This window comes from Myxine glutinosa, chromosome 11 (assembly GCF_964187855.1).
Source record: "Myxine glutinosa chromosome 11, kmMyxGlut1.1, whole genome shotgun sequence".
NCBI classification, from domain to species: domain Eukaryota; kingdom Metazoa; phylum Chordata; class Myxini; order Myxiniformes; family Myxinidae; genus Myxine; species Myxine glutinosa.
In genome coordinates, this window is record NC_136271.1 from 85,409,070 (window position 1) to 85,421,322 (window position 12,253).

The 12,253-nt window shown below is 44.0% G+C and overlaps 1 protein-coding gene across 4 annotated transcripts in view; it reads right to left on the reverse strand.

The window, feature by feature from the left end:
- Positions 1 to 12,253, reverse strand: part of LOC137416855 (ral GTPase-activating protein subunit alpha-1) — a 344,184-nt gene that overhangs the window by 138,500 nt on the left and 193,431 nt on the right. For all 4 annotated transcript variants that reach the window (XM_068102513.2, XM_068102512.2, XM_068102510.2 and 1 more), the window contains one exon: positions 2,623 to 2,751. In XM_068102513.2, the coding sequence (XP_067958614.2) occupies positions 2,623 to 2,751 (129 nt within the window). The remainder of the gene's footprint in view (positions 1 to 2,622; positions 2,752 to 12,253) is intronic.

Below are 12,253 nucleotides of genomic sequence, written 5' to 3' on the forward strand. Positions count from 1 at the left end.
TCTCCTCTTCCTGTTCAGGCTGGAGTTCCCCAAGGTAGTGTTCTGAGCCCTATGCTTTTTCTGGTCTTCATCAATGATCTCTCTGACTCTCTTGAAAATCCTCTCTATCTCTTTGCTGACGACTCTACTCTCTGTCACTCCATTCCTCATCCCTCAGATCGGCAGTCTGCAGCCTCCTCACTCTCTGCAGACCTGGAGAAAATCACAGACTGGTCAAACAAGTGGAACATGTCTTTCAATCCTGACAAATCTCACACTCTTACAATGTCTCTCCGAAAGGACCGACTGGACAACCCTCCCATCTACTTTCTCAACAATCCTCTCCAAGAAGTTCTGTCGCTCAAGCTTTTGGGTCTCACTATCTGCCATGATCTTTCTTGGGAAAACCACATTTCCAAGCTGGCCTCCAAAGCCAGTCGCCGACTGGGCATCCTCCGTCGTGCGAAGTCCTTCCTTGGCACACCTGAGCTCCTCACCACATACAAGGCTTTCATCCGCAGCTCAATGGAATACTGTTCCCCCCTCTGGGCTGGTGCTCCTGCCTCACACCTTGCTCGGCTTCACGCTGTTGAGGCCAAAGCTTTCAGAATCATTGGAATCTCCTGCGATGTAGTCAACTCCGAGGGCCTTTCACTCACTCACCGCAGGCAGGTTGGTGGTCTTTCTGTCTTCTACCGACTCCTCTCCGGCCTTGCTCCCCCAGCTCTCTCTGTGCTCTGTCCCCCCAATATTCCTTCAGGTCGCACAAGATCTGCCTGCAACCCTCTTATGGTTAAACTGCCAAAGTCTAGGCTCTCTGCTCACCTTCACTCTTTCATTCCCCTTTTCTCCCGCCTCTGGAACAAACTCCCCCACTCCCTTCAATCCCACTCCTCCCTCCAGGTCTTTAAAACAGCTGTTCACCACCATCTCTTATCTTCCCCCATCGAAAACCTTGATCTTTTCTACCCCCGGCAATTCACCCCAGAGTCCTTGCAGTGTTCATATGTTTTATTCCTCTCCCACCTCCCCCCAAGTCCTCCCGATGTCCCTGCTCTCAAATGTTGTGTTTGTGTCCTTCCCCCTCTTCCCCCTCTCTTTTGTGTCCTTCTCCCTCTCTCCCCATCTTGTCTGCCGCTCCCCTTGTTTTTTGTGTTTTGTGTGTCGGTTTGTCTTTTTGTGTGATTAATGTTAGCTCTTTCACGAGCCTCGATCTTGTATACAAAAAAAAAAAAACCAAAAAAAAAAACCAGTAAAACAACCGCATGAGGCAATCTTGTCTCATTCCCGCAGTTTGTTACTCTTGTAATGCCACCACACTTCCAGCCCTCTGCCATATTTATCCCAAGTCCCCTAAAACTAGAACAAAGGGAAAAATAGTAGACAGCAAAAATAAATAAATATTAAAGAGTTGCTCGAACTTTGGACAAAATTGATTTGTATATGCTGAACTGGCATCAAGTTCAAGGAAAGAAAAGGTGTTCACTCTCATTTGAGCACAGCCTGTGCACAGAAAAAGGTGTGCACAATTTTGTATGTCATTTAAATGATTTCTCGTGTTTGAGCGTTTGTGCGTTACTCTTTCCCGGCCGAACCGTAGCACCGAGAGGCCAATCATTTTGGATATATGAACTTTAGAATCTGGACAAGGTTTACAGTTGCCACACATTGGCCTTGATGTTTACAGCCTGGTGTTGGCTTAGCGGTTAGGGTGCCGGCTTGGGATCCTAGGATCCTGGGTTTGAATCCCGGTCGATCGCTGAATTAACGCCAGGGGGGTTCACTCAGCCTGTCATCCTTCCGATGTCGGCAAATTGAGTACCAGCTTGCTGGGATGAATGATCACGGTGTGTACCCCGATTAAGAATCGGTCCACCGTATCCCTGCACATCGTAAGAGGCGACCAAGGGTTGGCGTCAGGAAGGGCATCCGGTCATAAAAACATTGTCTCAAAACAGGGAACCATGATTGTCATGGGGCCCGCAAGGCTAACCCCCGCTCTAGCGGGGAAAATGGCCTTAAAACGATCATTCATTCATACACATTGGCCTTGATGTCCGTTTTGAGGCCGCTATAATGTGTGTATTGGGATGTGGGGTCAGGCAATGCTGCCCCCGACGCGCAGGTAAAATGTAACCACCACGAGGCCAATAGCTCCATATGTTTTCAATGCATAACATGTGCCTGAACCCCTACATCGTCCCGTCCCCCCCGTCCCCCGTCCCCCCCGTCCCGTCCCATCCCCCCCCCCCCCCCCAAGCACGGCTGAGTACCCCCACCTAGTGATTGAATAGAATGTGAAAGTTTAACGTGCAAGCAAATGAAGGATCACATGAGGAAAATGGGGCAATGGCAAAAAGAAGCAGGAACTATGGAGAAGCTCGATCCCTTCCTTGAGAGCAGACCTGCTGCTTGTGCGTGCTTGCACACAGTTATGTAATCATGTTGCTCGCAGCTAGCGAGGAAAAGAGAAACTATCAAGCTCTGCTCATGGCTTGCAGCACCTCACAATGTAACACCTGCATCCCTTGGAATATAATACGTTGAGGTATGAAAGAAGCAAGTTGTCCATGATAAATTTGCATTCAACATTCTTTTCTTTTTCACTGGGTTGTTCCATACACTGTGGCGTTTCATTCTTACATGAACAACACTGCAGGAAGTCACTTTGCACACAGCGACGATGAAGTCCCAAAGGAGAAGGCTGATCCCCGGCAGGCCAAGTAAGAAGATACGTGGAGAGCAAAACCGGATGATGGTGCTTACAGTGTCCTGGGAAGGGCAAAACAAGAAGTAAGCAAAACATGAAAATGCACTTTTTAAAATGTTTATTTAAAATCTTCTTTTTTTTTTATTGCTTTATTTTGAAGACATGTTAGGTTTTGCCATAAATGTACTAAACACCACTAAACGGTGCAGGTCTGGAACATAGTCACATCAATAGATCATAGCCCCCCCCATTTCACGTAATAATACTGTCCTGTCAGCCCTGCGATTAACACCGCTGGGTGATGAATAGCCGTAACGGTCCTTTACTCCGAGGCACGTAGCCGAAACTGGCAGTTGGTCCGTCGCACGCGGTGAGGGAACCAAAGTGCTTACCTGGCGGAGCCACATGGGTTTATTCTCGGACCAAACACCATGCAAATAAGACACAACAAATGAAATGCCACAACAATGAATTAGATGAAATAAAACAAGGCAAAATATCGGTTGAGGTAAAACTAAATCCTAATTTGAGACGTCTCCACTCAGACACAAATACACAACAGGGAAATGATAAAAGAAAAGAAATTATTTTGTTGAGTTGGCCAGTACTCAGCTCTGGTCCAAAATGTGTTGAGGGGTTGTTGGTCGTCACCGCTGGTGTTGCCACTCGCACTGTGAGCGCTCCGACAATGGCGCCAAACCCCCACGTTGAAAAAGCCCAGGCGCGAAGCAAACAGTGAAACGACCCTTCCTCGATTCCACTTCCGAACGCAACGCAGCTCCAGCTCCAGCTCCAGCTCCCCCGAAACGCACCACCGTCCAACAACACCCCCTCCACCGACATTGCAAAGGTTCACAGAGCTCCGAAAATTTCACCTCACAAGCGCACCCCAGTCAGCAGCAGCCGAGAGCCAGAGACAAAGGCGACCGCCCGAGTCGAAAGCCAGAAAGAGAGAGAGCGAGTTCTTATTCCTGTTCAAACCTTCAATGCTCTCTGACATCACGCGATCAGTGGCCGAGCTCCTTCGGGAACACCCCATGTCCTCTCAACCAATGACGAAGCTCGGGGCGTGGCCTAACGGTTACTATCCCTTTGAGGCGGAGTTCAGCTGTCGATCGAGAATGTTCGGCTTCCGTCGGCAATTCTGCCGGTTATGGTGGGTTAATGGACGGTTGTTGTACCGTAGCTTTTTTCATATATCCCGTGTACAAGACGGCCCCAGTTTTTTACCAAACATATTTTCTCAGGTGCATGATTTGCACACGAGCCAACCAACAAGCAAGACTAGAAAAATCGCTAGTGTGCGCAGGACTTGGCATTTCTAGGAATCACGAACCAGGAAGTGGTGTCTGAGTTATTTTACCAGTACTAGTCTCTGTCGCCGATCAAGACTCACTTCATATGATGGACTGTGATGATCGATATGATGATATGGTGCAGACTAGTGACTTGCAGGAACTATTCGGGGAGAGCGATGACGAAAGTGACTTTGAAGGTTCCCGCCTTTAGGGACTTGTGTAATCAAACTTCAGCTGAATGGTGCTCAGTGTCTACAGTTACATGACTTTTCTTTCACACTGTACTGTACCACATTTTCATTTTATGATGTCATTTCGTCGTCGATGCTTGTTTATCTCAATCATTATCCTGTTGTATATTTCATCATTTATTTTATCATGTGAGACTGAGAAAATAAAGTGGCAACAAAGTTGTAAATAAATGTTTTAAATTCAATTTCGGTAATGTCTGGTCTCATTTGTCATTTTTGACCTACCCAGACTGTTCCCTACGATTTTTTTCCTTGTTTATAATAATATGCATAATAATTTATGACAAAACATGCAAAGGAGATGCAAAATAAAGGCTGAACATTTGAGCTCGGCTACAGCACAGTTACAGGATTCTACCACATCAGACAAGTCGTGCATAAGACGACCCCGAAATTTAGGCCATGAAAATCATCTCAAAAACTCGACTTATACTCGAGTATATACGGTAGATGCAAAAAAATGTAGGGAAAAGCCACAGGAGGCAATCACAAACTGGGGGAGAACTAACGTAACCCCTATCTAGATAACACCACTCCACCCGTGTGAAGACACATAAACAACCTTATAGTAGGCCGGCCATTTGGGGAAAAGGCCTCTAGATTTTGAGCTGGCTGCACCCACCTTGTGTAAACCGACAACCCCAATAATTTCATTAAGTGGACCCATTTGGACCATATTAGGAGGGTTGTCAAGTTCTCGCGGTGTGCGGGGGTTTACGAGAATGCGATTAATGTCTGCTGGTGTCAGGGTCCAAACGCGTTTTCTTTAATTCTTAAAATCACACATAACTCTGCCAATAATGGACATAGAGGGTCGTGTGATGTGTCAAAATGATCAGAGTACTTCCATACAATATGTAAGCTAGAACCCCGCTGTCAGTGACATCTGCGGTTACCTCTGGGTCAAGAAATCAGTAAAAATGGTGAAATTTATATTTTGTTTTAGATTTTGATACATCATAAATGTCTTCCTAACTCATAGAATAAGGAAGGCATTGCTTTAATGTGTACTTTAAAAGTTTCCCAGTACACTGTGCAAAATAATGATACCACACAAATATATCTGATATTAATATAATGCATGAAGTTTACAATAAATACATAAAGTAAATAAATGAAATTAAAAAAATAAATAACTAAAGATGAATAACTAAAATATGACAAATAAATAAATATAGCATTATATGTGTCGTTATGCATGTGATATTACTAATGCTGGTTTTTTTTTTCAGGCCATCAAGCACGATAAGACAGTTGGAACAAGATGAGTGACAACATTCCACCCGTAGCAACTGTTCCTACCAAGAAACAGCGCATTTCTGAGGCTCAGTGGGATGCTTGCATTTTCTGCCAGGATGCTCATCTTCCGATTTTGAAGGCATAATTTGTTGAGGCCGAGAAGGTAAAAGCTGCTCACACAGAACGTGTTTCACTTGGGGACAACAGTATAGCACTGGAGCGTTTAAGTCCTGATATTAACATTCTAGTTGAGAAGGGTGGTAAATGGCACAAATCATGTTACGCCGCCTTCACAAGTTCACTGAACCTGAAGCGTATGAAGGACAGACAATCGAAACAAGTTTCTGGCAAAGCAGTCGTGTCAGAAACACCGGTAGCAGAACAGCACAGTGTTGCACTGACAAGGACTGTAGTTCCTGGTGTTGATTGGAAGTCTTGCATCTTCTGCCAGAGTAGGTCTCGCAAAGATCCTCACCAAGTGATGTCCCATGCAGTCAATGACTGTATCCAAGACATCGCCAAATCTGACCATAAACTCAAATGTCTGATTGGTCAGAATGACTTGATAGCATTCGAGGCTCAATATCACAGGAGATGCAAAATAAAGGCTGAACATTTGAGCTCGGCTACAGCACAGTTACAGGATACCACCACATCAGACAAGTTTGCAAAAGCTTTTGAAAAACTGACGCATATGCTTGACGCTGGCTTTGATGCAGGCAATGTGTACTCAATGAGTGATGTTCTCACACATTACTGTATACTCCTCAATGATGAAGGCATACAATCAACATCATATCGATCCCACCAATTAAAGCAGAAACTACAGAAGCACTATGGATCCAGGATCCTCTTCAAGCAGCAACGTGACAAATCGAAGCCATTGTTAGTGTTTCCAGCCCTGTCCATTGGAGATGCAATTGAGGCTTTGAGAACAACATCAGAAACCACAACGTCCATGACAGATGCTTCAGAATATGTGCCTTGTGGTCCTTCTCATGATCAACTATTCTTTCAAGCACTAAGCTATGTGTGTACCAAAACCAAAGCGGATCTCGATCATGTAAAGGGCATTGGTACCTATGATGATATCAACATTTCTGCCGCAGAAACATGTGTCCCTGATAGCCTGTACCTGCTCCTTAAATGGCTGTATACCAACTCTGACGAAGCAGATTCAACTGAAGAGTTGGAAATGAACTGTGATGACGACGTTCACAACCGCATCCTTAATACTGGAGCAACCATTCTCTTTCATGCAACAAACAGTAAGACACTCACACCTAAGCATGTTGGACTGTTGGTATGGCTCTGTTTGTACATCAACTGACAAGGTCGAAGACTCTGGTTCAATATCTGCACAATATGGGCGACTGTGTCAGCTATGATACACTACGCAGAATAGATACCACAACTGCAGCAGACCAACTTGAACGCTTTCATGAAAATGACAATGTTGTTGTTCCAAACTCACTTGTTCCTGGAAGGTTTGTGCAGTTTGCTGCTGACAACTTGGACATTGTAGAAGAAACCTTGGATGGCAAGGGAACATTTCATGTGACCGAGATGGCAGCTTTCCAGCGTGGCCCCTCTGAAAACATCCCCCATTCATCATCTGTCATTGGTAAACAGAAGTCTCTAAAGTCTGTTCCACATCAGCTGAATGAAATTGAGTCCGCTAATATAAAACCAACCCGACAATTGCCAAAATTCACAGCACCAGTGTCCACGGACATCATGACATGCGACGAAGTGGTTTCACAGGAAGCTTTTCACGGGATGTGACATTACCAGTCAATTTGCTGGACTGGGGAAGACGTCAACATGGCGAGTAATGCTACAGCATGCATCCCTCTTGTCATTTGCTCTCTCTGGACATGTAGGAGCTACGCTCACACCAACGAACATGGCCCGAGTGGAAATGTTTGTAATGAGGCTGTATTCGCCATCATGTGACAAACATCAGTCAATTGACAGTCTACGATGTAAACTCTTTCACCATAAGGATGACCCGAGTAAACTACCACCAACAAAAGATGCCCTGACATTTCACATCATGCGAGCTACCTATCAAGCCCTGATCTGGACACATGTAGGACAGGCATATCCTGACCTTCCTCCACCAGAGGAATGTGGATGGCACATCGATGGCACGAAGTTAGTACCAAAGCTAATGAGCCTCGTACCTGTACCAGATGCCTGCCGTGAGTTAATAAGCTGTGGATGCCAGAGAAGTTGTGCATCATCAAGATGCTCGTGTAAAAGCATGTCCGTCCCATGCATTGGTGCATGTAAATGCGGACCAAGAAGCACAAACCCGGTAAACTCTCTGGCTGGTGATGAGACATCTGATTCAGAAGCAGATGATTAGACTAACCGATGGACTTTCAGATGCATTGTAATTATGGTGGACATTTAAGTGAATTGTGAACATGATAGTCATTAAAATGGATAGTTACCAAGATGGACATTTAAGTGAACTTTTATTTTGCTGGACATCTTAGTTAAATCATGAACATGATGGGCATTCAACTGAATAGAAAATATGATGGACCTTCAAGTGAATTCTGATTTTGTTGGACAAACATTTAGTATTATGAAACACGTGTATCTCCAAATTAAACATTTATGGTGTATTTTTGTGTTTGTGTGTATTATTCCACAGGTGCCCAAAATAATCTAAGGCATCTTTAATTAAGGTCTCTTTAGTCTTGTAGTAAGGGAAACATATGAAAATCTGTTAACTAAATTGTTACCAAAAAATTTCTTCACCAATATGTTTGTAAAGGTGTGTAATAACATGTGTTAAAATGTTGAAGGTCAACTCCCGTGGGAAACCCAGAAAAAAAGCTGTTGAATTCGGGTACCGAAAAATTATTTTCGAGAATTTTTATTTTTTTTAATCGGCCCTTAAGTAACTTATGAGGGGTCAAATAAGGGTTTTTCATGATTCTGAGTTGATTGTTAACATTTATATTTCACCACAGACACTCCTTTGTGGAAAAATAATTTCTAAATATATCTCATTTTCTACTTTGCAGGAAATGGAGTCTAGCAATATGGATGAAGACGTTACTCCACCTGTGCTCAATTGCTTCATCTGTGCACGCTCGGATACACCAGCTGAAAGGCTCATACAGGCAACTCCAAAGGGATACTCAACTTATTGAAACAAGCAGAAACTGTCGAAAATGTTACTGTTGTGGAACGTATGAAGGAGGCTCAAAAGGAAGGAAAACTGAGGTACCACCAGAAGTGTAAAAATGATCTGTACAACAACTTTGTTGCAACCACCAAGAAGTCAGCTCAAGCATCAAAGGCAGAGAAAGAGTCATCAAAGTTGAAGAGAAGACGCACTACTTGTGAGTTCAGTTCATCAACTGGCTGCAGTTCTAGAAGATCACAGTCAGTTGACCTCTTGTATAAGGATGTATGCATTCTTTGCAACCAACCAGCCCAGCTCTACAAAAATAATCCAGCACAAGCTAGAAAGAAATACAGAGTGCCAGATAATTTGACTGCAGATACACTGAAGGCAAGCTTGCTGAAGACAGCATGGAGTCGCGGAGATGACTGGGGCACTGAAGTCACTGGACGCCTGGAAGGGATCAACGACTTGGTAGCAGAAGAAACACTGTACCATTTGCGATGCAAACTTATGTTTGCGAGAGGTGACAGTTTGTCCAAGACTGATGAGGAAGGAAAAAGGAAGAGAGGACAGAGGAGTATTGATGAGGAGCGAGAGGCAGTTTTTATTGAATTCTGCGAATGGTTAGACTCAGAATTAGAGCATGGGGTAATGAACATGGACCAAGTCCATGAAAAGCTGCAGGAGTTTGATCAGTCACCAGAGAAGAGCCTTTCTTATTCAAAGCATTGGCTAAAGATAAAACTTCGAGAGAAATACGAAGACACCTTGTATTTCACAACACAGGAAAGAAGGGCAGATGTACTCTGTCTCAAAGATGGCACCGACAATATTCTGCGAGGGCATCATGCTAATCTTGACCATAGAGATGAGAAGACTCAGATCATAAAGACGGCACTCAAGTTCATATCCAATGATATTGCCTTGATTGATTTAGGTCCAAAGTCATACCCCACCACACACAGTATGACTGACATCGATAGTCAGCTGACACTTGTTCCTGCAAGCCTTCAGATGTTCTTGAGACCGATTGTCAAGACAGACGAAAGAGTTGCCGTTTGGGGGCAGAATTTTATTAAGGCCTGTCGACCTCAGTCTGGAGTATTGCCACACCAAATGGGGCTTGCCATACAACTTGATCATAGATTTGGGTCAAAATGGATGCTCAACAAGTTCCACCGGCTGGGATACACTGAGTCTTACACGGAGACACAAAACTACAAATACTGCTTCCTTAATAGTAGGAGTGGAGATGATGTTCCAGATACTTCTGGCACTCTTGACACCATTGTCGAGGAAACCGATGAACAGATCAATGATGAGGTTGCGGTTGATGCTGCGCCTGAGGATCAATCAGTGATGACAGCCAAAGTGCCAGCCAGTGAAAGTGAATTGTCAAGTAATGATCAGGTGGTCTTTATGGAGGTTGGGGAAACAAACAATGCAGTCACTCAGTTTGTTGGAGACAATATAGATTTAAACATTGTCTCTATTCACGGAAACACTCCCTTTCACTCAATGGGTTGGATCGAAGTCACCTCTCCGGCACCACCTTTGCCAGATCCACAGACAACAGCAGCTTTCCCCCGGGTGAAGTTGAAGGCACTCGACAAAGCTAAGATCCTGAGAGGAACTGAAGTAAAGATTATTCCATTTACGAACAGGAAACAGATAGGAACGAACGCGATCATGTTTCTCCCCCTCGCTGAGCTTTCCTCCTCCCTGGCTCATGATCAGCCACTCCTCACTCCAGGTGACACACTCTGGGCAGCGGGGTGGGTGATCAAAGCCAACGATCCTGAGTTCCCACACTCCAACTGGAATGGCTGGATGAAGAGAATCCATGCTAATGATGCAAAGCAGAGCACACAGATCGAGTTCCTCCCAGTTATTGAAGGAGACCCTAATGACCTCAACACCATCTTCACCACTCTGAAAGAGTGCATACGGCGCGCTGGGGTCGCTATAGTGACCTTTGATCTTCCGATTTGGCTGAAGGCTGTGAATATAATAAAGCAGGCAAATCTACCCGTCATTCCAAGGTTGGGTGGTTTTCACATGCTGAAGTCTTATCTTGGATCAATGGGTAACATCATGGAAGATTCTGGACTACTAGATGTGATCCAGTTGATCTATCCTGGAAGTACGACAGCCAACCACATCATGGATGGAGGATGTTTTGACAAGGCAATCCGTGTTCACCTCCTCATCGATGCAGCCATCTATCAACACATCATGAAACTTGCCTTCACTCAGAATGTTAACAATGTTAACAATTGTTAACAATCTTAACAATCAATGTTAACAATCAACTCAGAATCATGAAAAACCCTTATTTGACCCCTCATAAGTTACTTAAGGGCCGATTTTAAAAAATAAAAATTCTCGAAAATAATTTTTCGGTACCCGAATTCAACAGCTTTTTTTCTGGGTTTCCCACGGGAGTTGAACTTCAACATTTTAACACATGTTATTACACACCTTTACAAACATATTGGTGAAGAAATTTTTTGGTAACAATTTAGTTAACAGATTTGTGAAATATCTCATAAAATGCCCTTACTATTGATAATGTGCAATGCAGTCGCGAAAATCATGATATTTATCTCTATGTTATAGCTGAAGTAATTGCCAATATCACATCGACTGTATCCAAACTTATGTTGTATGCATACCATAAAGAAAATAAGGGGGTACACTTAGGTTTTGTGGTATTAAACTCAGAAATATTAATATCAGATATATTTGTGTGGTATCATTATTTTGCACAGTGTACTGGGAAACTTTTAAAGTACACATTAAAGCAATACCTTCGTTATTCTATGAGTTATGAAGACATTTATGATGTATCAAAATCTAAAACAAAATATAAATTTCACGATTTTTACAGATTTCTTGACCCAGAGATAACCGCAGATGTCACTGACAGCTGGGTTGTAGCTTACATATTGTATGGAAGTACTCTGATCATTTTGACACCTCACACGACCCTCTATGTCCATTATTGGCAGAGTTATGTGTGATTTTAAGAATTAAAGAAAACGCGTTTGGACCCTGACACCAGCAGACATTAATCGCATTCTCGTAAACCCCCGCACACCGCGAGAACTTCACAACCCTCCTAATATGGTCCAAATGGGTCCACTTAATGAAATTATTGGGGACTAGCCGAAACCCGTGGAACATCCATGGAAGGGAGGATGTGGTGTATGGATAGAGTGTACCATTATGGATGGCATAGGTGATTTGCTTGTCCGAGTAAGAGTTAGGAAGAAAGATGAGAATGAAGAGTGCGTTTATGAACAACGATCGCCGACACCGGCACAAATGCATGCTCTGGATTGTCCACTCAGTGGACGGCTTGCTTTCGCCTTCGCCTGTCCAATCAGCGGACGGCTTGCTTCGCCTTCGCCCAGCAGACGCCAATACGATGGCGTCGTAAGATGGCGTCGTATCGGCAGTTAATCGGATGCTTTTGGGCCCCAACGTCGGCTAATTCAGATTTTTCGAGTATGTCTATACGTGATAAACAAAGAGCGCGGTTCGTAGATCGTAAATCCATTAGTGCCGTGGGCATTGGGTCACTGGGTGCGGCGTAAAAGGGATAACAAAGTCGAGTCCTTACGCT